Here is a 26,870-nt window from a genome sequence, read left to right as displayed (position 1 = left end):
CCAATACCTCTCTCATTGAACACCGGGGATTCATAAGGATTGGACGGCCAGGGTGTATGAGGGTAATCCCCCCTTTAATCCCTGGACAACATTTACACGTCTACCCCGTTCCCCCCATGGGCCCTGCTATCACCAGTCCTCAGCTGCTTAATGCCCTTCATATTTCCTTTAATGGGAAGATGTTCCTTAAAATGTGGTCATGGTTAATTATAGCAATGACAGCACAGCAGCATAAACAGGGCAGTGGCACCAGAAAACTTTGCAATGTGGTGGGTGAAGGGCCCAAATTATTATTTTGCAGGGGGGAGGGGACCAAAGTTGTGTTTCATCACTAGCAACAATACTGTATACTCCTAGTAATGATTAAACAATAATAATTCCAAAGCAGAATGTCCTATTCTTCTATGACTACTTACCTAAAGAGTCAAATATGAACTGATCTTGAGTAAGTGCTAATGGGGGTGGAGTACTTATTAGCAACACTGCCTTTTGAAGAGTCAGTCTACTTCGAACACACAACTATAATGAAAGGTAAATTATGTTATGTCATTCAAAATTATCCATCATAAAGTTCAAATGCCGTGCAAGTTTAAACCATTGCTGTGATAAAAAAAACACACATTAAAACAGAGATAGTAACATAAAGAGGCAATACAGGGCTATGCTATAATTAGTAATCATGAGTTCAGTAAATAGTGTTGGTATTTAAACCTCCACATGTTATAAAAGGCAATGTGTTTGTTCAGGTGCTACAGCCCTTAACAAACAATGAGATGTTTGCTGTGGCAGCAAGTTTTGTATGAGTTTTGTGGTGGTGGTGGTTGGGGTGCTCTTCTGTTAGTCTAACCTGTGTGCAACTAACTATTCAAAAAAATATGTATCCCTTGACTCATAATCCATAAAAGTCCAAAGTTATTCAATTAACATATTCAAAAAATGTACATACAGACCCCATGAAACCCACCTTACACGTTTCGTACCCTCCAGTATTTAATCATAGGTGCTTATGCCAGTATCACATTGATCGCAAAATTTAAAACCAACCTGTGTGCAAGGTGTGTGAGAGACTAGGTTAGTGACCACAGATAGCCACACCTAAAGTCACATGCAACCGGAAGCGCTGTAACCATGATATACGTGCACGTTTTGTACCTACCGACAGGCACTTCTATTATACTTTAATACATTTTTACTTAGCCTTAGGAGTGCTCCCACAACCCCTCTTTTGTATTTGAAATGAAGGTGGCTGAGCTTCATGTGGTTTGTAGCACCCCATACCTACCCCCTTTAACTAATGAAGGCCCAATGTTTTTAACTGCATCAAGTAACACTTTTGCAACTATTTACACTTACTACACCTAATTTAGTTTGTCCTTTTTACTTACTTTTGCTCACACCTATATTCTTACCTATACCCACAACTATACCCACACATATATACACTTTCCAAGTGTGCACCTATACATACAACTTTACTTTGCCTTCACTATTTTTCCATTATTACTTTTTTTTTTTTTTTTTTTTAAATGGGCGTTGGTTTGGGCAATCTCTCTCTCTCTTAAAAGCTGCAAGCTAGTGGAGGGGATCTAGCCCTCAGACTGAAACCAAGGTTCAGGAGACATTTACTTCAATTAATGCTACTATGCAGAGAGGTACAAGCCATTTTATACTATGACTAGAGGTAAACAAGTAAGTGGGGTTTACTTTGATGTGGTATGGTGGCTTATCAACTTTATGATCATAACTTTGTAACTAAAAACCCCTGTCTTTGTGAACACATGCACTTGTATATACACTGAATTAATAAGACAGGGGACCTTAGCCTTAGGAGTGCTCCCACAACCTCCCTTTTGTATTTTTAAAGAAAGATCCTATTTGCAGAGAATATCAAATCTCACAATTAGCATTTCTTTAGCATCCAGGTCTTTTTTTTATAGGGAGCCAATTTGATTTTGCAATGGAACAATATTCAAAGGTCAGTCACAACCAAAAGGAAATGTACTGCACTTGAATGAAATTTTGGCAGCGAGCTGTAAGAGCTTAATAATAAGAGCATAATAAGAGAATCATTCTCTGAAAAAATATAATATATATAATATTATTAACACTACAATCATACCGTCCGTCACTTCTTTCTACATAGTATTGTAACCAATGTAAATCACTGGGGCTCTGTCGGAAATCTTTGTAAAATAAGTGAATATAAGCCACATTTCACAATTCTGTTTAGGCAGTTCAATGAAACTACTGTACTTCTTGTTTTTCCCCTAATACTGTGGAAAGTCAGCTAGTGTATGCCCAAAGCTATAAGCATGAAGTGCAGCGATAAGGATACTACCAACTAATTTGTTTTTAAAAAGCTATTTTGTAATTTTACAAAACATGCATATTATAAGTAAAGGGGTACTGCATTGACCTGGTTTTCTGTACATAAAAAGCTGAAACAAAAGTGTATTAATGTACAATAGTATCTCTTTCTTGAATGTTGCTCCTTTTCTATTGTCAGATCTTTCTTTTTAATTGGCTAGCCCACATGTAAACCTGGGAACCTGCACATAGAACTAGGACTTGTGCCTTTTTTATTATTTGTAATATGTACCGGTACCCGAGTATATTTTCAGGAAACAGCTTTTAATGAAGCCCATAGCTGTATGTTAAAATCATTTATTCATATTGGATTACTGTTGCTCATTTTACAAATGCCGCCATATATTTACAGAGTAGTTTTAAGATCCAAGATGCTTTATTTTACAGATCTAGAAGGGATAATTATTTGCTGCAAATGAGTATTTTGGCACTGTGGCTTAAATAAGCCCCTACTAACAGGAGATAGTAAAATAAACTTATATTAGCTTCTTGCTTATATTAGGTTAAACTTGGGAAGTAGAAATTTAATAATGAAGGCGGGATTTGAAACTCTGACAAGCTTTAAATGGAGTCCAAATATTATTCAGACCAGTGTATTTATGGGGGGGGGGCTGTTTCAGGTGTAATCAGCTCACTTGTAAAGTTTCAGTCACCACCTCATTCCATTTCCCTTTGTCTTCTGGAAAAGTAATAAAACATTTATTTCTTAACAAAATCAGCGATTTTTATTTTAAAAATTAAAAAAAAAAAAACAATACTCAAAAAATGTCAAAATCCATAAATTTCATTACCGATTTAATAATAGTCTTAGCCACTTCTATCTACTTGCATAGGACCTGAAATTGAAAGCTTGTGTGTTACTTTTTTTTTTTTTTTTTTTTTAAACATACTGACCCTTAAAGGGGTGGTTCAACTTTAAGATGACTTTTAGTATGTATTAGAATGGCCAATTCTAAGCAACTTTTCAACTGGCATTCATTTTTTTTATATTTAGTTTCCAGCTTTCAAATGGGGGTCACTGACCCCATCTAAAAAAACAAATGCTCTGTATAATACAAATGTATTATTATTGCTACTTTTATTACTCATCTTTCTATTCAGCCCCTCTCCTATTCATTCATTCGAATGTCTTATTCAAATCATTGGGGAGTTGCTAGGGTAATTTGAACCCTAGCAACCAGTTTGCTGAAATTGCAATAACTGAATAAAAAGCTAAATAAAGTTAACGCAAAGGTGAACAACCTCTTTAAAAATATGGGACATGGAGTAGTGATTGTCCCGAAAATGCCTGCTTTCACATTTTCAGGATAACCTAAACTTTTTTTTTTCTGTAAGCAGAGCAAAGTGGATCTGTTATCTTCCACAGCCCTGACAGGCACAGCTTCTTCTCAAGTGCAGCAAAAGCAAGAACAAGTGCAGCATAAGTGGCCACAAGTGCAGCTATACAGAACTACAGAATGCAGGCGGAGAGCAGCGTAGCCAAATGCTCTGTGTTACCAAGACGTTAATCCCCCCCTTTCCGCAAGATGCAAATGTATGCCATACCTTTACTGATACAGATGGGATCACTTCTGACTCCACTTCACCGTCAACTGCTTGCTGTAATATATAAATATATATTATTTATAATTACTACTGCATACTACAGCACCAACATATTCCTCATCTCTGTACAATAAATGTTTTTATATATAAAGATGGTGATACAAAACCTCGATTTATTCTGCTCAAGGTTTTTTAGGGGGAAAAAAACTAGAATTTTTAGAGATTTATCATAGCCCAAAGCTGCAAAACATTCGATTTCAAAAATACATTATTTCAAACCTGTCAAGGTCATGTAGTATCCATTGGCAGATGTCCCTAAAGTTGTTACTTGACATCGTGATCTGCGCTGGATAATCCAAAAGATTTAGGGTTTTAGGATGAAAATTCGAAAAAATTGAATTTCGCAGCGAAAACTCAAATAGAATTTGCAGAGCAACAAACGTACAATTGAAATTGACACTCGATTTTGCCCTTCCTGATGACGGCTTGAGTTTGTAAGCCGAAACGTTGAAATAAATCTACCAGCTTTTTTTCACTTATCAAGACCTATGTGTGCTTGGAAACCTGGAGTGCTGGTCCATTCTGAAGGAGATATATATATATATATATATATATATATATATATATATATATATATATATATATATATATATATATATATATATATATATATATATATATATATATATATATATATATATATATATATATATCCTTCAGAATGGACCAGCACACCAGGTTTCCAAGTGTTCAAATTTTCTTTATTGCCATAACACTCGTGCATCCGTGGTCCATTCTGAAGGATACACATTATTTTGACCAAAGCACCCACAAAGAAAACAAATATATATATATATATATATATATATATATATATATATATACACACACACACACACTGTATATATAAATATATATATATATATATATATATATATATATATATATATATATATATATATATATATATATATATATATATATATATATACAAATATATATACAAATATATATACAAATATATATGGGATCCATTATCCTTAACACAGGATGACCATCACTCATGATTTACTTAGGTGTGAATTTTCTCTCACCGTTGTATTAAGCTAGTGTACTTTCGTAAGCAAAAGTCCTTTGGCAGAGAAAATTGTAGCGGATTTTCGCTAGCGTTACTTTCTTCCTAGAGAAACTTCATTGACATAATGTCAATTTGAATATGGCGGGTACATATACTGTAGGTCGTATGTATGGTTTTATTATTTATTGTTGGTGTAATTGCTTGAAGTGGCCGATTATTATTAAAAATGTCCAAGGAAGCAAAATAAAGACAAAAAACCCACCCTAAAAAAAATGTGGCATGAGCTTCAAATGGTTAGAATTGAAAATTCACGGTTACAACCTTTAAACATAATCCCACATTAAAATATGAAAAAACACCAGCGTTTTGTCTTTTTTTATGAATTTATGGCATACAGGCTATGATGTCACTGACATAATAACGTTGAGCATGTAGCTTAAAGGGTAATGTATTGTAAAGTTCGCACTTTGAATTTGTTGAGTAACGATTGTTCGATTGTGCATGAAAAAAGATATGACTATAAATCAAGAATAACAATTAAACTGTGCTGTGCTTTAGTGATCCTCACAAATGCTTTACAATTTCAGTTGCAAAAAAAGGGGGGAAGGGAATTATAAAAAAAAATACTCACAGATACAGAATCAAGGTCTGGCAACACAGTTGCCACCAAAGTTAAATCATCATCTTTTTCCATCTTTGGCAAGATATCTGAAACAAAAACACCAGTTGTTCACAGATTAAAGAGTTTTCTTGGGGTTTATGTGAGTACGTTTCCTGCTCTAATTATGACCACATTGCAGAGTTCAAAGTGTGCATTTCCAAACCCAATTTGTTTTTTTTTCTCCCCCACAATGCAACTATTTCCCTGAAAACCCAGCATAATATTGGACATGCTTCAATTGTGGTCATTGCTTTGTGATGCAGAGTTGGACCCTGACACTGAATGTTATTATGCGTGGGTTTTTTTGTTTTTTTTTTGCAAATGGGGTAATATGTGACCAATGTTTTCAAAGTGGGTATTGCTTCCAGCACACACTGTAAAAACAGGATTAGCATGAGCTAATAGCATTTGCTGGGCTCAAGTGCATGGTATTTACTGACGAAACCCGCAGCTGGAAACCTGGAATTGCCACCAGGATTCCCCAGCGTCAGTAGAAACACTTCAAAATAGTTCAGCAGATATGGAAGAGTGAATGCATTGGCATTAGGTGCAACTATGAGGAAGTGCTTGAACACTTGTACCTGTAATGATTGAAATCAATACACACAACCGTTCGGCCATTTTAGCATGCTTGTACTGGCTGGCCACAGCACATACCAGAGGACTGGAGGGATCAAGTTTGTTTGATGTGGATCTCTACCAGTCTGTGTGTGCTGCTATTGCTATATGAGGAACAGGGGTCAAACAATAAACATTACCCAATTTGGGCATCCAGGTGGTAGGCTGTTCTGATTGTATGGTGCCTGCAACAATTATTAGTTGAAAAAAAAGTACCCACGCAGACCCATCAGCACCTAATTAACAACAAACTGATGTCCTCACTGGAGAGAGTTTTCAGATGCGGACAATCGCAGACCTGTTATTGGCCAGGCAGGCTGTTGGTTTAGCTTTAAATAAAAGCAAACCTGCTTCTACTTCTGGTACTGAATTGTTATCTACCCTAAACTAATACATACTATTAGGAGGCACATAATGTTTCCGGTTGAAAATGGACAATGTATTGTTTCTAAGAGTATTTACATAAATTTGATAGAAGTAATGATGCGAGAGTTAATAATCCTGTGGAAAGGATTTTGTTGTCTAAGGGTTAGTTCACACGCGCAGCATTTTCCAAAGTCGTCTGAAGTTACCTCACGAGGAAACTTCGGAAAACGCTGCACCACGTGTGCTTTAGTGCAGGTGACTTTTCATATTAGCGGATGGGAAGACACGAGGAGGCAGTCGCACAGAAGTCAAGGAGATTAGTTGTCAGGCGACAAAATCTCCCCGAATCTCCTTGTGTGAACGAACCCTAAATGATATTTAAAACAAATACCTTGGGTTTTTGTAGCTTCCTTGATAATTCTTTGAAGTTCTTTCATTTCCACATCAAGATCTTCATAGTTTATATCCCTTGATTCTACTTTAGGCACTTGGAAGAGAGAAGGGTCTGTGCCTAAGTAAGAGCACTGTAGTTGCCCACTTTCACTGAGGGTAACTATGACACCTTTAAGGTCCCTGTTTCAGAAGCACAGAGTAAAAAGTAAAACAAATAGAATATATAAATATAACTGCTGTGTATGAAACATCTTTCATTATCTATAATAAAACATTTGAAGGGGATTGAACATTTGCATTAATAACAACCTTGACAATTTTTCCAAGTGCACCTTAAAACATGTCTTTAGCAATAGATATCATCTCAATCAGACGTTTTAAAGTTAAAATTTTTTAAATGTCTTTATTTGAAAGGTCTGCTTGCACTGAGATCTATAAAGTAAAGCACATGCATGATTTCTTCAACCTGAAGTTATATTCAGCTGCACATTTTGTTATATTTGTTATTTACAGAAAAGTAAGAGACCAACAATATTTTGGGTTTTACAAATTTGTTTGAAAAATACACAGGGACATTATTATTGCAATTATTGCTAAGAGACTATGGGGCAAATTCATTAAGAATCGTAGTTAAGCCAGGCGTAACTTCGCTGCACTTCGCCAGGCGTAGTTTCGCCAGCGCTCTGCAAATTCACTAAAATCCGAAGTTGCGCACAGGGGTATCGTAAGGTTGCGAAGTTGCGCTAGCGTTGATTCGCTAAGCGAAGCGAAGTTACGCTAGCGATGGTTAATTTGCATGAGGCGCCAAATTCAAATTTCAATGGAGGAATACGTAGAATCACAACAAATGCCTGGGAAACCTTCAAAACATCAAATAAAATTTTTTTTTTGCCCTACACATGTGCCCACTGTATAGTTAAGGTGCCATGAGTTAGGAAATGTAGGGGGGAAGGAGGGGAGCCCCAAAATTTTTTTCGATCTTTTTCAGCCTATCACCCATAATATAGAAAAAAACGCCAGCCAGAAAAAATGTGAACTTTTTTTGAAGCAATCCCTATCTACTCTATTGCGCTTTGCCTGGTCTGAGGTGGCGAAGGAAGTCTAGCGTAAAAGGTAGCGTTCAGTACACTGCGCGCGTTAGTAAATTTGCGTAGTTACGTCCGTAGCAAAAATTCGCCAGGCGTAAGGGTGCGAAGTAACACTAGCGAATTTACGCAAGCGTTCGTTAGTGAATTTGCGAAGTAATGAAAATGCCCAACGCTAGCGAATTGACACTAGCGTTAGGCGCTTCGTCGCTTAGTGAATTTGCCCCTATACTCCTTGTAAACAGCACTTGTGCTTACTCTTTGCAATGCAACAATAAAAACAGTTGATAAAGTAACCTCACCTGGTCCATCCCTGGTTCATTCTTAAGCATGTCAAGCAACAAGTATATGTATATTTGAAAACGGAATGATTAGAGTGCCAGAATTGTCAGCTGAAACATACTTACTGGAAATTGGCAACCTTTACAGCAACTGGGGTTTGAGAAAGCTGTGCTGCCCACTTAAGTGTCACATCCTGGTACACAAGCAACATGTTATTATGGTTTCCAACCAATGTATTTATGGTTCCATCATTCACTGTGGGTATAATACAAAACAAAATTGTCAAAACATTAGATTTGAAAATAACCTAAAGCTAAACAGTTCCAAAGGCTTGTGACTTTAACCATAAATAATCGGAAAATTAGAAAGAAGGAAATGTATGAATGATATTCTTGGACACCATATCTGTATTCGACTCTGTCCATGAAATTTTTCTGGGCACGTTTCTATAGCTATGTGCACACAGGAAACAACTTCCAGAATAACAATCATTGATGATAAAAGTTCAACACCAGAATCTTATGGATTTAAGGCGGGTCCTACTTCCTCTGCTTTTGATGCCACTACAAGGTCTGCACCATAGTTTGAGAACTACTTACAGTGAAGTAAGCCTATGAATTATAATAATGCCCAAAACTATATTGGCTTCTATATCCAATATCACACATGGCTGAGTTTTTTGGACAGCCAGAATTTATCTGTTCTTTAATAGGGCTTGTTGCACTATTCCATGGCACAGGGAACTGGCAGATACACACCAAGGGCACTACACTAAAAAAATGCATTACATGAATTAAATTACTTGAAAAGAAGACATGATGAACGCTGACAATTTTTTATGTTATAAGACAAAGTAACCCCAAGGCATTAAGACTTTTTTTTAAATACAGATATTTGACCTTCAATTCAACAATAATCAAAGATAAAGATGATATAATGTAGCAACTATCATGACATATTACATATTGTAATGCACATTTTGTTGGGGTTAGCAGGGGATTTGCAGCTCCATCCCTACTCTGGAATCGGTTTCTTACAGCTGCTAAACTATGCCAAAAAAGCCATATTAATGCATTGGAAATCCCTCAATCCCCCTTCAATGCAATATTGGCAAAAACTGATAAATTACTCTCTCTCAAACCAGAAATTTACCTATCTCGCTAGAGGTTGCCCAGGAAAATTTGAAGCTATTTGGTGTACCTGGCTAAATATTCAAACTGTTTAAGTACATTTAAACTCATACAGTATAATGTATATGACAACTTGTACCTCTGTCTCACCTACACTTTCTACCTTCTTTCTTCTTTTTCTCTGCCTTCTATTGGTTTTGTAAATGTTGAAATTTAAAATAAAAACTTAAAAAAAAAAAAAATTCAGTTTAAGGTGTAGGCAATATAATACACTTGAGTTCAGACTAACCTGAACTATAAGGATGGAAGCAGCTTGGACTGTAGTCAAGTTTTTTCATGAAACGTATTTGCCCACTCTCTTTGAGGCAGAAGAAATTTCGTTCTCCAAGGACAAATATAGAGAAAGACGTTTGATTAAAGGATACAATGCTTATATCCAAAGCCTGTTCCCCAATGTTCAGAATCCAGTCTGCCTGTAAATGAAAGAAAAATAAAAGTAATGACTGCAATTCTAAAAACAACAGGAAGATAAAGATTTTAAGGGGTTATGTAATAAAAGGCACTAAGTTTGCTATGGGTCAGTAAACTGTAACAACCAATCAGCAGGTAGACTTTACAGATCATCTGTTTAAATGCAAAAAATCTTATTGGTTGATATGGGTTACTGCTCCGTGGCAAATGTAGTGCCTTATATTACCTGTAGGGGATAGAGTTTTAAAGTGAGGTTATCTCCAAAGCAAAAACATATTAGAAAGGCTCTGGCCCCACTACTTATATTAATTAATGCAGATGGCAGTAGCAGGGCTAGCTGCTCCTCCTGATGATGCACTCTGCTTCTCCTTCTGGAGTAGCTTCATTTGGGTTGTAAGTGCTTCTTTAGTGAGCACTAAGGCCCATGCACTTGTATCTGCATGTGTGCTCCTTAGCACTCTAGCACTTGTGCCCGGGGTAAATGACCACAGTAAATAACCCGACTTCCCTTGAAAAAAGTAAGATTTCCTCACCAGAGTTTTCTTCACCAGTTTTTATTTATTTTTATTTTTTTAAACACCCTACCATAAAGTGTAAATTGCAAGTGTTTTGTCCCATGGATCATGGTTGTAATAATTACAGCAGGATACTGTTAGTATAGTAAAGCACCTATATAAATAGCAAAGTTTTAGATGTTATTAGCTGGTTCTGGAAAAATTCATATTGTTTTTTGGGGTTTTTTTGAGACATGTATGTCTTATAAAATGGAATATAGTCAATTGTATTTACCTGTAATTAAATCAAACATAAATATTTGGGTTGAAAAGTGGTAAGTATACGAAAATAAAATAAATGCCAAAGAGATGATTACTTTTTAGAGTCAATCTTTTACATTTATTATGCATGCTAATGTATATATGACATGATATAATACATATAAAGCACTATTTAGATGTTGTAGCCTACTGTGTAATTTAAATAAACATAATGTAAATTGTTCAAGTGTAAAAAGTAAGTACAGGTTCATATGACTACAATATTGTTAGAGAGGATCTTGCTCTCGGAGGCCTTAAGAAAGAAAGGTATAGATGCCTATGAGTCTGGCAAGGAACTACCAAACAAATTCACCTCCGTCATTTATTAAGGGGCACATTTACAAAGCTCGAGTGAAGGATTCGAATTAAAAAAACTTCGAATTTCGAAGTGTTTTTTGGGCTACTTCGACCATCGAATGGGCTACTTCGACCTTCGACTACGACTACGAATCGAACGATTCGAACTAAAAATCGTTCGACTATTCGACCATTCGATAGTCGAAGTACTGTCTCTTTAAGAAAAACTTCGACCCCCTAGTTCGGCAGCTAAAAGCTACCGAACTCAATGTTAGCCTATGGGGAAGGTCCCCATAGGCTTGCCTGAGTTTTTTTGATCGAAGGATATTCCTTCGATCGTTGGATTAAAATCCTTCGAATCGTTCGATTCGAAGGATTTAATCGTTCGATCGAACGAATAATCCTTCGATCGTTCGATCGTAGGATTTGCGCTAAATCGTTCGACTTCGATATTCGAAGTCGAACGATTTTAGTTCCTAGTCGAATATCGAGGGTTAATTAACCCTCGATATTCGACCCTTAATACATCTGCCCCTAAGAGTTTCTAAGAACTCCAGAATTTTATTATAGGACCTACATTTAGAAAGGGGTTGCACAAATTAGATCTATATAGGAGATGTGCCAAGAGGAAATATGAAATCATTCCAGCATACAAGAGCTTCAATTATCGTCATGACTGATGACTAAAAATAAATGTTGATTAAATGAAAAGGTTGGTTTGCTAAATTTATTATGACATACAAATATACTTGATATTTTCCTCTGTGCAAATACATTAGTGGTTATATCATAAAGAACAGAATATCCTCTAAATGTCAGTGATTAGAAAAGTTTCAATTTAATACAAAGACACGGAACTTGTACTTTCAATAAACCTGTCTGTACACTTAAAAACCTCTACTAACAAGTGACTAAATTTTAACTCATCGCTGTGCTTATTCTGCACAAACACTAGCAATCATCTAAAGATCAAATTTAATACATAAAAACCAAGACCATGTGGTGATTAAGTGATAATCCTAACCAGAGCCAGGATTATGAACATAAAATAGTCTCCTGTGTGATGAAGCAGGAGAGTGTAACAAATACTTGCTTAAATATGAGTGGGAAAATATTTTAGCATTTTGTATTTTTCATGACAATCATGAGTTTTATTAAAATGATAAACCTTATTTAGTGCATATGGCAAGGAGTACTTTATTGTAATTAAATGGTGCAATTATCTGATACAGTATGTCTGTAAAGTAGCTGCAGCAAGATAACAGCCCACAGAGGATCTACTACTTTAATAGATCTGTAAATGAAATGCAGAATTCAATCATTAAATCAAACCAAGTATGTGCAGATTGTTTAAGGTAAATTCACGGCTGAGTACATGTAGGCAAAGGTGATGAGGAAGAGGTGGTTAATACTAAATATTTTTAATTACAGTGCAGCTGATAATCGTTCAGTTTATACTGATGCTTGTGTCGCCTTTGCTTTTCAATACTTTAAATTTCCAGTTGCATAAAGTTTGGAAGTTTGGGTTGGAATCTCTTTTTAAAAGAATTAAACAGCTCTGTCATTGGTTGTTTGACAATTGCCCTTGATCCAAAATAATTCTGTACAACCACCTTAAAGGTCAAAGTTGTTGGCCTTAAATACAGAGCACCTAGCCTGGACTCTAAAGTTATTGCGAGCATTGCCTGTGGTTTGCTTTACTGCTGTCAAACAGGGAAAAGTTGTGCTCACCACTAATTTTTAAAACCATTAGGCAGGGGTGCAATGAGGCTGTGACCACAAAATACATATAGACAAATAAAAGAGATCCTCTGCACTCAACCCATTATCAATATATTTAAGACATTTTGTCCGTACAGCTACTAAAAAATGCCTTACCTTTTAAACAAAACAGGGATTGTTGTCCATATATTGCAATATATTTAAGCTGCAAGTAAGCTGCAGGTAAAACTTAATCCCTGTGTAAAATGTATAATGAAGCAATTCTTAATGAATCAGGTGAAAATTGAGCGTAGGACTGGTCAGATATGGGATGATATTGATGTAGTTGGCCAGCTTAAATATATTGTAACTTCTACACAGTCCCCATATATATATATATATATATATACACACACACACAGTATTGAATTTGAAGGATTTTTACAGAGACAGTACTTCGACTATCGAATGGTCGAATAGTCAAACAATTTTTAATTTGAAACGTTCGAATCGAAGTCCAATTCAATGGTCGAAGTAGCCTAATCGATGGTCGAAGTATCCAAAAATTTACTTCGAAATTCGAACTTTTTGAAATTCGAATATTCACCCGAGGCTTAGTAAATCTGCCCCTTAGTGAATATGATCCCTCATATATCCATAGATTACCATATATTCCTTCTGAGAACACAGCTATACCAAATATTATCCCTACAGTGTGTGAATTATGGGAACCCATCACCCTTATTTTTGATAAAACACAAAACAAGGACATAGAGTTAAAAACAACATATTCTAGGAATAATGTACAAAGTGTCATCAAATACTAATGCTATCATTTTCTGTGCATTATTACTTTCTGGCACATATTAATCATAACCATGCTGGCACAATTCTGGAATAATCAATTGCTCCTTATTTATCAACCAGTCTTAAAATTCTTGCTTGCCATTTTCTACAATTATAAATAATAGGGTTATTTCTTGTTGCAGAATTGTGCAATCACGTGTCCAAGGGCTATTCTAACAGTTCACTCCAGGTCCCACATATTTTTCTTTTTAAAGTGATATGTCAGACTATGTAGTAGCTTCATATAACTCATTTTATGTACAAATACTATTCTCTAAAGTCAAACTGAAGCACTTCTGTGGAGGTTAGAGTAGGCATTTTAACTGTATTTCAGATCTGGAAAACAGATGGAAATTATGCTAATCCTATTGAAAATCTGGCTTGAGTGGGCAGTATGTCTGTAGAGCACCTGAAGACAGAGTGTAAATAATTGCAGCACAAATAAGAAACACAAGTATAAGAAAAACCAGAAGGAAGTTATCCTAACCCAAAAGAAACTCTGCTCAGCAATTACTGTTTAACTGGGTGTGTTGGACAGGGGACAAAACCAGTACAATTTAAAGTACATAATATTAAAGGGACACAAGGAAGGGTAATCAGTACAATCAAAAGTAGTCTTAACAGTAAATGTTTTAAACTATGACTTGTAAATAGAGGCAGAGAAAAATCCAGAGACAGTGTGCAACTGGTTATAAAGTGTTACAATGAGTTGATACAGAATATGTCTGGAAGAGACAGAAGATTGTAGAGCAAATTGCGTTTGGGCCACGCCCCTTATTACCTACTGTAACAGTCTGTAGGTCATTTGTAGGTCATTTATGTATCCTTATGTAGAGAGCTGAAGAATATGATGGCACTTTAATATCCTATTCTGTATGTAACTTAGGGGTCTATTTATCATGCTGTATAAAAAGTGGAGTGAAAAATTATCGGTGATGTTGCTCATAGCAACCAATCAGATATTTGCTTTTGTTTTCTAAATGTTGATTGGTTGCTCTAGGCAACATCACCGGCAATGCTTCACTCCACTGGCTATTATGTTCGACATCCAGGCACTCCAGCCTTTAGAGCAGGGGTGTCCAAAACGTAGATCGGGATCTACCAGTAGACCTTTAGCTGGTGATCAGTAGATATCAAGACTGAGGGGCCGATTCACTAACTTCGAGTGAAGGATTCGAACTAAAAAAAACTTCGAATTTCAAAGTGTTTTTTGGGCTACTTCGACCATCGAATGGGCTACTTCGACCTTCGAGTACGACTTCGAATCGAAGGATTTGAACTAAAAATCGTTCGACTATTCGACCATTCGATAGTCGAAGTACTGTCTCTTTAAGAAAAAACTTCGAACCCCTAGTTCGCCATCTAAAAGCTACCGAACTCAATGTTAGCCTATGGGGAAGTTCCCCATAGGCTTTCCTAAGTTTTTTTGATCGAAGGATATTCCTTCGATCATTGGATTTAAATCCTTCGAATCGTTCGATTCAAAGGATTTTATCGTTTGATCGAAGGAATAATCCTTCGATCGTTCGATCGCACTATTTGCGCTAAAATCCTTCGACTTCGATATTCGAAGTCGAAGGATTTTAATTCCCAGTCGAATATCGAGGGTTAATTAACCCTCGATATTCGACCCTTTGTGAATCGGCCCCCAAGTCATCAAACCTTCTTGTTTCATGCTTTTCATTCAGATATTTATTATGTTGGAGGTAAACCAGGTAAGCATCAAACAAATGAGATATTGATGGTTAAAAATACTATGCCTTTCACCAATGAGCTTCTCCTAACTAAGACTCAAAAGTTCCAGTGGAGTATAAAAATGAATATTGTTTAAATAGCCAAATCTATTTATTTTCAAGAAATGTTATAAAGGTGAACATCCCCTTTAATTTAAAAGTATCTCCCCTTATTAAAAAAAAAGTTTAAATTAACTGGAAAATGAAAATAAAATTAAAAAAAAAAAGACTTTTCACTTTTTTTTTATATAGTTCATGAAAAAAAATCAATGATATACTTAAAATTAAAGGAAACTTAAAATGAAAAATATTCAAAAGTTGTATTTTTGTATGTATATTTTCATGTTTGCAGCACTAGTTGTACATGCAACACTGTACAGCAGAACAATACAGTAATAGAGCAAATGGGTCAATGCAATAATAAAATAAAATACAAGCAAAACCAAAACCACATTAATGGACTTAACCCCCCAGGTGACTGTAAATCAATCAACATACAATATAAAAGTAACAATTTTTATTAATCTGTTTTACACACTACCAACATGATTAAAAACAACCTAACCCATAAAAGCAAGGCACTATAGATTTAATCAAAGGGGCCCCTTAGACAGATCACCACTCCCTAATGTAGATAAAAAAAAATATAGAATATCCTATACATCAGTATTCATAATTTAAAAAAAACACTTGTCCCAGTTCTATGAGGTATTGAAATGTTTTATTGTAACCCTGCAGATCGGATGTCTCCACCTATTGTTCCAAGTCCAGAGAGTTAATTTGATACGAGCAGCGATGTACAAACGAAGTTGCAAATCCACATAGATTTGAATGCAGCAGCACTTTGTGTTTCATATCTAATACAATTTGGGCATTATATCAATATTCCCGGCTTAAACCCAGTCCAGCACTAGCACCAGCATTAGTCCGTATATGAAGATAACCGTCTGTTATATAATGCTTGCAATGTAATCAGGACTCAATGTAATCCCACATGTGCCACTACTTCAAGCCGTATTCCACAGCAGACGGTCAATAAAATTATAAATTGACAGTACCCATTAGTATATATATCTGTCCCAAATAAGGCATGCACTCACAGGTCTTATCCAAGGTGAAAAAATGGTGTTTATTCAGCAATAAACTCTCTAGCCTTTCTCAAAAGAGATATATATATATATATATATAAACGACTAACGTTTCGGCCTCTCCGAGGCCTTTCTCAAAGTGACAATAGGCAATAGAAGAATGCATTATATACCTATGATGGCGGGAAAAAAGACCCAATTGGCTAACGTCATCATCATCATCACTATGCGTCAACTAGTTAAATTACATAAAAAATTGGTAATATTATTTAACAGAGTTAATATAAAAATAAATACAGCGAAATCCACATTTGTATTAAAAAACCCCTGTTGGGCGAACCACACAATTAAAATAATGTATTTTGTAACAATTATTGGTCTTCATTGTAACTCTCTGAAATTCACAGCACAAATGGTTACTAATGTTACAAATACCTACACATGAGTCAAGATCAAAGGTCTGTATTAGAAACCAATCTATTTGCTTAGATATAGGTGTGGTGAAACTGGTGCATGGATAGGATCAAATTTATAAAACCTAGATCTAAAAAAGTAATACCTTATTTAACATACCAAAAAGTTAAGCCATTAACCCGTTAGTGTTATATCAAATTAACCTGTAACGCCCCAAAGCATCCAGGGAGACTAAACGCCTAGTTTGCATCTCAAAGGCAAGAAAAACTATTTTTAGAAAAAGAAGGGAATTTAGTTACAAACGTAGTATTCACCCTACAAGTGAACAAAAATATTAACTATTATGTGTAATAATACAATGTATCAATAAAATATACATATAAGGTGTCAAAAGCCTGTCTTATAATATAGCTAAAATGTATACCCAGTCGGGCAATTAATGTGCACAAAATATATAAAAAATATATAAAAATATATAAAAAACTCAAAAAAATCAAAAAAATCAAAATGAAAAAATCAATTGATTTTTTCATTTTGATTTTTTGAGTTTTTTTATATATTTTTATATATTAGTTAATATATATATTAATATTAGTTAATATTTTTGTTCACTTGTAGGGTGAATACTACGTTTGTAACTAAATTCCCTTCTTTTTCTAAAAATAGTTTTTCTTGCCTTTGAGATGCAAACTAGGCGTTTAGTCTCCCTGGATGCTTTGGGGCGTTACAGGTTAATTTGATATAACACTAACGGGTTAATGGCTTAACTTTTTGGTATGTTAAATAAGGTATTACTTTTTTAGATCTAGGTTTTATAAATTTGATCCTATCCATGCACCAGTTTCACCACACCTATATCTAAGCAAATAGATTGGTTTCTAATACAGACCTTTGATCTTGACTCATGTGTAGGTATTTGTAACATTAGTAACCATTTGTGCTGTGAATTTCAGAGAGTTACAATGAAGACCAATAATTGTTACAAAATACATTATTTTAATTGTGTGGTTCGCCCAACAGGGGGTTTTTAATACAAATGTGGATTTCGCTGTATTTATTTTTATATTAACTCTGTTAAGTAATTTACCAATTTTTTATGTAATTTAACTAGTTGACGCATAGTGATGATGATGATGACGTTAGCCAATTGGGTCTTTTTTCCCGCCATCATAGGTATATAATGCATTCTTCTATTGCCTATTGTCACTTTGAGAAAGGCCTCGGAGAGGCCGAAACGTTAGTCGTTTAGTTAATAAAAACATTTTTTCAATTTAAGTCCTGAGAGTGCGGACCTTCTTTGTGGGATAAATATTTCAAAAATTTTGGACACTGCACCCAGGCAATGTTGAACCGTTTGACGAGAGTGCCGGCTCCTCCATTGACTCTATTCTGATTTCTTATGTGCCTGGCACCCGTGTATTTGTACATTTCTTACCTTTTACTTTCGAATGCTAATACTGTGATTGGCGCTACAATACTACCAACTTGGACTGACGCTTCAACCCCTGGAGGTCTTTTAATGGTCTGGAAGGTGGTGATTCGGTTGAAGCCGATAATGATGGCCGACTGACAGGATGTGATGTTTCCAGCTTACGGTGAAATTCCCCTCAGTGAGTAAAAACTTTATTTTGTGAGAGCTGATGGTTGCGCTATACTGAGTCGCCCAACACCACTGATCGGGTGCTCATAATCAGACTGTCGGCTGGGGGAGTTATTACTAAGTGGTCTGATGTGTCCGTACAAGTGGTGCTGGATCCTGCGATGCTGCTGCCGCTTGTAGCCGGAGATTTCTAGCTAACCTATATTGGCGCACCCCAGCATGATACACAGACGTACGGAGCAGTTTCCCTGCGTTGCAGGGCCCCTACATACAACGACTCCTGTCTGAACAGGCCTTCAAGTTAAGTGCTTATGCTGAGAGGATCAAATTACTTCCAGTTTGCCGTATGAGGCATCGGCACTGTACATCGCCAACTGCTAGTATCCGATGTATTTACTGCTGCATACATGATACACAGACGTACAGAGCAGTTTCCCTGCGTTGCGGGGCCCTTACATACCATGACTCCTGTCTGAACAGGCCTTCAAGTTAAGTGCTCATGTTGAGAGGATCGAATTACTTCCAGTTTGCCGTATGAGGCACCGGCACTTAACATTACCAGCTGCTAGTCCCCGATGGATTTACTGCTGCACTACATGTGAAAGTTAAGATAATACAGCCCCCGTGACCAAGATTGCAAGCCTCTTTCCCTTCGATCTCCAGATGACTACACCTTTTGTCTACACTTATACTGACAGTAGAATCAAGTTTCGGTGACCCTCTACACATTACTATCTTGACTTTGTGACTTTGATTTTTTTGATTTTTTTGAGTTTTTTATATATTTTTATATATTTTTTATATATTTTGTGCACATTAATTGCCCGACTGGGTATACATTTTAGCTATATTATAAGACAGGCTTTTGACACCTTATATGTATATTTTATTGATACATTGTATTATTACACATAATAGTTAATATTTTTGTTCACTTGTAGGGTGAATACTACGTTTGTAACTAAATTCCCTTCTTTTTCTAAAAATAGTTTTTCTTGCCTTTGAGATGCAAACTAGGCGTTTAGTCTCCCTGGATGCTTTGGGGCGTTACAGGTTAATTTGATATAACACTAACGGGTTAATGGCTTAACTTTTTGGTATGTTAAATAAGGTATTACTTTTTTAGATCTAGGTTTTATAAATTTGATCCTATCCATGCACCAGTTTCACCACACCTATATCTAAGCAAATAGATTGGTTTCTAATACAGACCTTTGATCTTGACTCATGTGTAGGTATTTGTAACATTAGTAACCATTTGTGCTGTGAATTTCAGAGAGTTACAATGAAGACCAATAATTGTTACAAAATACATTATTTTAATTGTGTGGTTCGCCCAACAGGGGGTTTTTAATACAAATGTGGATTTCGCTGTATTTATTTTTATATTAACTCTGTTAAGTAATATTACCAATTTTTTATGTAATTTAACTAGTTGACGCATAGTGATGATGATGATGACGTTAGCCAATTGGGTCTTTTTTCCCGCCATCATAGGTATATAATGCATTCTTCTATTGCCTATTGTCACTTTGAACCGTTTGACGAGAGTGCCGGCTCCTCCATTGACTATATATATATATATATATATATATATATATATATATATATATATATATATATATATATATATATATATATATATATATATATAATAAGTTAGGTTGAAAAAAGACACGTCTATCAAGTTCAACCTTAACCTGCCTAACTGCTAGTTTATCCAGATGAAGACTCTCTGAAGTCCCTGGATCAATAATCACCCGGGGTTTGGTTCTGGTATATAGTTCCTAATTTGGACACCTTGGGTTATTGTATACATATGTTCTTTACCGGTAGGGATTTTCAATGTGGATAGGATTGTGAAAATAAACTACTGTTACATTAAAATTTAAGGGTTAAAGTGTTAGTTTGTCAATAATTAAAGTTAAAGTAAAGGCACACCTTATTTTGAACTCAGAACACAAATTCTCTGAAAATAACTGCACTAGTACTTGTGAAAGGAATGCGCTACTATGGGAGTATATAATAAACACTTCTGTGAAAGAAAAAGGGAAACGAAAGGGAAGGAATATCACTCTATAGAGTTTTCACTTTATCTCTTCAGGCTAGAGATCCAAATTTTCAACAAAACCCATTGCTAGGGCTGTGATGCTGATTATTTGTGCATGTAAAGTCCCAAGATGCTGTTACTTGCATTTGTCTGGGTATACCTGAAAATTCTTCAAATCATTTATAGCAACAGAGACCATATCCTGACAGAGGTTTAAAAACCTATATATTTATTATATGATGGGCACAAATTGTGCTTAAAAATCCATCCATTTTTGTATAAACAGGCCAGAAATGCAATGAGTTGAATCCGTTAACCTGTGTTGCATGGCACACCTATATTGTAATACATAGTTTGTGTCTAGTAACCCACAGCAACCAATCAGCACATAGCATTTAATATCCATCTGTTGAAAGTAAACGTCTGATTGGTTGCTATGAGTTATTAGATCATCATAACAATTTAATTATTTAGTGCCAGCAAGAAATAAAGCAATTTAAATTAATTTATAATGAACAGAATAAAATGGGTCCAATCTAGATGTAAGACATTGTATTACATTACCAAAGAAATACTAATATACAAACAGTGGTGCTCATTTATCAACACTGAAGCTGGCAGAATGAGACAGCACCAGTGTTATAGGAGAGCTGGAGGAGAGTAGGAGCCAGAATAGAGGGGGAGCCAGAGGAGATGAGGAGCTTAGGAGTCGGGGAGAGGGAGGAGAGGAGGAGTGAGGGGAGCTGAGGAGCGAGAAAAACATATTCCAGAATTAAAAATAACATAGAGCAGTCAGCAAGGTAATACTGTTGGTGTTGGCACAGGAAGCTGTGGGGGGGAAGTGATGTGGTAAAGTCACATGATTGTGTGCGCTGCCTGCAAGTAAGGGAAATGTAAATTTGGCATCATCCCAGATTATGACATCAATTCTTAAAAGACAGCTGCAGAATCTAGTACAAATAGGACAATTGTTTACTATTTACTAAAAGTATTATTTAACACAATCATTTCTGTTTTTCCTACAATTCAGCAACTGTTCTTAGAATTTAAGCATAACCGAACCTGCAACATGTCACTGCAAAGCTTTGTATATATTGGCCAATGATTGCTGCAGGGCCAGTGAGCAAGGACATCCCTCTTCAATGAAAGCTGATGCTCATCACCCCTCATAACCATGAACCTGTCAGGAAGTACATCATAAAACAAATTTTGTACAGCCCTCCAGAGCCTAAAGCTGTGGAACTGATGTCAATGAGATGGCGGGACCTCTATGTAAAGGACTTATGATCAGAAAGGCCCTATGCCTGAGGTGGTGATCTTTTATTGCTCCAGAAGGAGAAGAAAATTTTACAGACTTTTTTCTAAATACTATTTAAAATAGTAGAAACACACTTTCTGCATATGTATACACTTTCTGTATAAAGTATAATTTTCTCATGTGCTTTAGCATGCCTCAAATGTAATAAGTAAGTGCACTAATACGAGAATCATTAAAACCTAGGTGAAAGCTCTTTAGCTATTGTGATTTTACAATAATCAGGCCTCATATACAGTTAGTATTGCACAAAACAGGGTAAATTTTTTATCCTAGAACTGCAACCTGTAAATGAGATTTTCACAGTAACTCCACCCCAACCACTGAAGTCGGTCTCATTCCACTGAATGTGTCAGATCTGGCCTATTCCATTCCCATTTTCCCAACATTAAAGAGAATTATGTCATAACGGTCTACTCTCTCCTAGCCAGGAAGGGATATGTCTTTTATGACTATAATTATTGCTAGTTCAGCCACAATATTGCTGCTCCAGTATTCCTGCCCCTAATTGGTTACATCTGCTTTTAATAGCAACATTTTGCTTGCACTTTAACAAAACTGTTAAGGGTTTAATATACATACAGCACATCCATCATGTTCATCAGTTCAAATATATTATCATTTAAAAAAAAAAAAAAAAGTTTTGCCAAAAAAGAAAGCAATCCTTCCCCCATCCAAAACAGCAACTAAACCGCTGCACACTTCATTAATTACATATACGGTTATGATACTGTTATCAGGAAAGTCATCTTCCATAGACTCCATTTTAATCAAATAAGTCAAAAAATGTTTTCCTTTTTCTCTAATAATAAAACAGTTCCTTGTACTTAATCCAAACTAAAGTATAATTAATCCTTATTGAAAGCAAAACTAGTCTATTGGGTTTATTTAATGTTTACATTATTATTTGGTCGACAAGGTATGGAGATCCAAATTATGGAAAGATCCCTTATCTGGAAAGCATTCTGGATAACAGGTCCCATACCTGTATGCACTATAACAATAATCATCTTTCCTTTTAGACAAATATCAAACCTTACAAGTGCCATTTGAGGTAGATAAAACTTTCCTCTTTTAAGTTTATACAATTTTTTTAAGGATATAGTAACATAGTAACATAGTAAGTTAGGTTGAAAAACGACACACGTCCATCAAGTTCAACCAATTTGGTCATAGCTGACGCCAATTTAAGCACAAATAGGCTTGACTTATAATGAACTAATTGCATGTTTTATGTCAAACATGTGGCTAAAGAAAATAAAAAGTCTTAGCAGATTTTAAAAGGTTATCAACTAAGGAGGATTCAGGCAGTGCTATACAGGTATGAGACCTGTTATCCACAACGCTAGGGATCTGGGGTTTTCCAGATAAAGGTGTATTTCCATAATTTGGATCTCCATACCTTAAGTCAACTAAAAAGTCATTTCAACATTAAACATACTGTAATAGGATTGTTCTGCCTCCAATAAGGATGAATTAAATCTTAGTTGGGATCAAGTACAAGGTGCTGTTTTATTATCACAGAGAAAAAAAATGTAAAATCATTGTAATTTGATTAAAATGGGAAATGGCCTTTCCGTAATACAGAGCTTTCTGGATAACTGATTTCCAGATAACTGATGCCATACCTGTAGTTCCATATCAAGTACCATTAAAAGACAAGGAAAGGCTAAACATAAATGTTGCCCATCTGAAAGAATGCATAAAAAGCAAACTGATGCATAAAAAGCAAACTGGAGAAGGTCAGGTCCAGCAAGCAATGCGGTCGAAGACAAGCCCATTTGTTATAGACGTGAAGGACAAATAGCACATTTTCTCCCAGTAGTACCTGTGTGCCCACAGACAGCAATGTGAACAATCCATATTAATAAAAATACAGCTGTACATAGTGTTATTTGTGCCATGTGATGGTCTAAACCAGTGTTTCACAAACTGTGGACTGGTCCCCCGCTGTGAATTGGGGAGGAGTACGGCAAATATTGAGGGAGAATGCATATTTACCGTCATAAAGAGAATTATATGATCATGCTTTCTTATATCTGTTACATTGTTTGAACATATAGTGTACATTAATACATTCTTTGCACCTAAGAGTAACAAGCATAACTCAAATTAATTAACTAAATTTAATCCAGTTTAGCCTTCTTAACAGACACATTTAAATAATATATATTTACCACCACTTTCTTTCCAGCACCCATTTTCTGCTGTTCATTTTCCTTCCGGGAATCAGCATCCGTTGCAACAGCAAGAACCTGGTATCTGTTATAGAGATTGCAAAAGAAAAGATAGAATCAGAAGATTAAAATTAAATAATTAAAAATACATCTAAGAAGTAAATTCTGGATTTAGGGTGCCAATCCACAGAAAAGTGTATTATACGTACTTGTAGCTTTCAACCTGCCGACTGGAAGAAACAGTAACAAAGGAGTCTGTTTTGGGACTGTAACTCAGGGGGCCTGGTAAAAGGAATCCTGGAAGGTATCGACCAAATGCATAGCTTTCCTGTTCAAAAAACATGAGCATCCCATCCATTGACTGGATACAAATCAAATCTCGCCCTTTAAGAAAAAAAGAAGTAATAAGGATAAATGGAAACAAGAATCCCACTACCTGATACAATCTCTAATAATTATAACATTTTAACTCATGAATTACATCTGTAAGGAGATCTGAAGCTTTACTGTAACAACTTTCCATCTACCTGAAAGGACAACAAAATACAATTTTCTCATGCTAGACACCATTTCATGGTCATGGATTCCTATGTTTTAGGCCATGCCCCTACTGGAAAAGTGAAAGGTAAGTATCAACCAAGATGGGGTGTGGTTTAGAAAAAAAAGATTTTAGCTATAAGAGCAAAACGCACAAGGAGAAGTGCAAATTCGTGTGTGTGTGGTATGTCGTAAGTACGTAAGAAGGTATGGATGAAATTTCTAGGGCAGCAATTAATGCTCGTTATCATTGTCAAAGTCTACAATTAAGTGAAGTAAATGCAGAGGTTTTACCAAAAAGTGCAAACCATTGGTAAGGCTAAACAGGAAGGCCAGGTTAGACTAGAAAATAGGCAGAAACATTAAAAAAGAAGTCTACCCAGTTCTTGAACAAAATTCTTTGGCCAGATGAAACTAAGATAAAAATGTACCAGAATGAATTTAATAGAAGAACATGGAGTAGGGTAGAAAAGGATCATGATCCAACGCATACCACATAATTTGTGACATATGGTGGAAACAGTGGTATCATATTGCCATGTATAGCTACCAATGGACTTGGATCACTAGTGTTTATCGATGATATGACTGCTGACAGAAGCAGCTCTATACTATATATTCGGATTCAGACAATTGCTGCAGATCTCATAGGACGGAGCTTTGCAGTACAGATAGTTGCCTGAAATCTATGCTTGCAAAAAGACCATTGCCTTGTCGCAACAAATCTCCCCGTGTGTCACTACACTAAAGCTGGCCATAGTGGATCTTTCCCCAATTTGCCCACCCTAAGGTGGGACATAGCACGCTGAACCAATCCCAATAATCAGATCATAAAGAAGGAGATCCCTGTCTGATCAAGATCTGGACAATTTTTGGCCAGATATCGGTCAGGGAAACCCTTCAGAGAGCCTCATTCAAGGGCCAATAAGCTAATGACTCTGTCAGCAGCTTTTATTGGCCAGTGTATAGCCACCGTAAGGTAAAGAACAATAAATAACCTGTCCGAGACAGTGTCTGCAGTACTGTACTTATAACTTATAGTGAGTATGAAAAACACACTGTTTAAGACTTTAAAAAAATCTGCAAAATTTCTCATCTGCTTTGATTTTGTAGGATTTTTATAACCAAAGCAATGTTTAAGCTTAAGTTAAACTTTATTAAACACAATGTACTAAATGGATATTTGTTTATTTATACAGTGAATAAAAGTTGCCTGTTGGCATCAAAGCTAACAGTAAAACCAGTTCTACTTTGATCCAAATATTTTATATGTACAAGATAAAAATAACGTGTGTGTCTATGCAAATTCGTGGGTTTGGTGCTTGTGTGCATAAAAAAACTTTACCACTAAAGAACACATGTTAAAACGCCTGTGTCTAAGAGCCTTAACACTTCTTTTTGAAGTCAAGCTTTAATGTTAGGCTGAATATTTGCATGAAATCATTACACAGCTTCACCCTTTCTATTATACACCTACATAAATATGCTCATTTACAGTATGTCTCTGCCCTGGGCTAGAGAAGCTGAAAGCAGTTTACTGCATGTAAATTGCAGCTCAATCATTTGTTAAGAACGCTCGAGTTTAGTTCACTGTGTCTAGATGAACGTGGTTGCATTGCTGCTTTTGTCAGCAAATTTCTACAGATCCCTCTATATTTTTTAAAGATGATGCACACCCAAAGATGATTTTTTTTTTTTTTTGCTAAATAAAAGAATATATGAAGAATACATGAAGTTGCTTTCAAAATTAGAATTTTCCAATTATTTTAAAGTTATTTTTAATTGAATAACAAAATAATAATTTCATTATATTTACTATTGCCTTCTGTTTCCAGACTAATTTTTTTTTTTATAAAGTATACTCTTCTCCAACTAAAATTCAAGTTTCCACAATGTCATGCAAGTATCTATTACAGTTATAGGATCCCTAATCCAGAAAGCAGTTTTCCAGGAAGCTCAGGTTTATGAGAATCCTGTGAATTTTAAGAAATAATTCTAGTTTTTAAAAAGTATTTCCTTTTACTCTGTAATAATAAAACAGTACCTTGTACCTTTTTCCCAAGTCTGTTGAAACAAACAAGGAACATGCAGGGCATTGTGGGAACAGCAGTCTTGACTGGAGGAGAGTTGATTAAAGACACAGGTATGGAACCTATTATCTTCTTTTACTGCAGTGGGCTTTGGCACTCTCTTGTGCCTTGGACTAGGATATAAGCCATTAAGTGTGTACGAAAGCTTTCCTGATACAATAAAAGTTTTTACCAAGTATCACCCTTTAATAGAAGTATGGGACCTGTTACC

The 26,870-nt window shown here is 35.7% G+C and overlaps 1 protein-coding gene across 5 annotated transcripts in view; it reads right to left on the bottom strand.

Moving 5' to 3' along the window:
• The window catches only part of bbs9.L (Bardet-Biedl syndrome 9 L homeolog), a 138,862-nt gene that overhangs the window by 83,174 nt on the left and 28,818 nt on the right, over positions 1 to 26,870 (bottom strand). For all 5 annotated transcript variants that reach the window (XM_018266590.2, XM_018266592.2, XM_018266587.2 and 2 more), the window contains 8 exon segments: positions 24,242 to 24,416; positions 24,033 to 24,117; positions 9,815 to 9,998; positions 8,521 to 8,650; positions 7,027 to 7,208; positions 5,622 to 5,698; positions 3,913 to 3,966; positions 417 to 519 (listed from right to left, as the gene is read on the bottom strand). In XM_018266590.2, coding sequence (XP_018122079.1) covers positions 417 to 519; positions 3,913 to 3,966; positions 5,622 to 5,698; positions 7,027 to 7,208; positions 8,521 to 8,650; positions 9,815 to 9,998; positions 24,033 to 24,117; positions 24,242 to 24,416 — 990 coding nt within the window.

This window comes from Xenopus laevis, chromosome 6L (assembly GCF_017654675.1).
Source record: "Xenopus laevis strain J_2021 chromosome 6L, Xenopus_laevis_v10.1, whole genome shotgun sequence".
In the NCBI taxonomy this organism is placed as follows: Eukaryota; Metazoa; Chordata; class Amphibia; order Anura; family Pipidae; genus Xenopus; species Xenopus laevis.
This window is presented reverse-complemented; position numbering and strand designations above follow the sequence as displayed.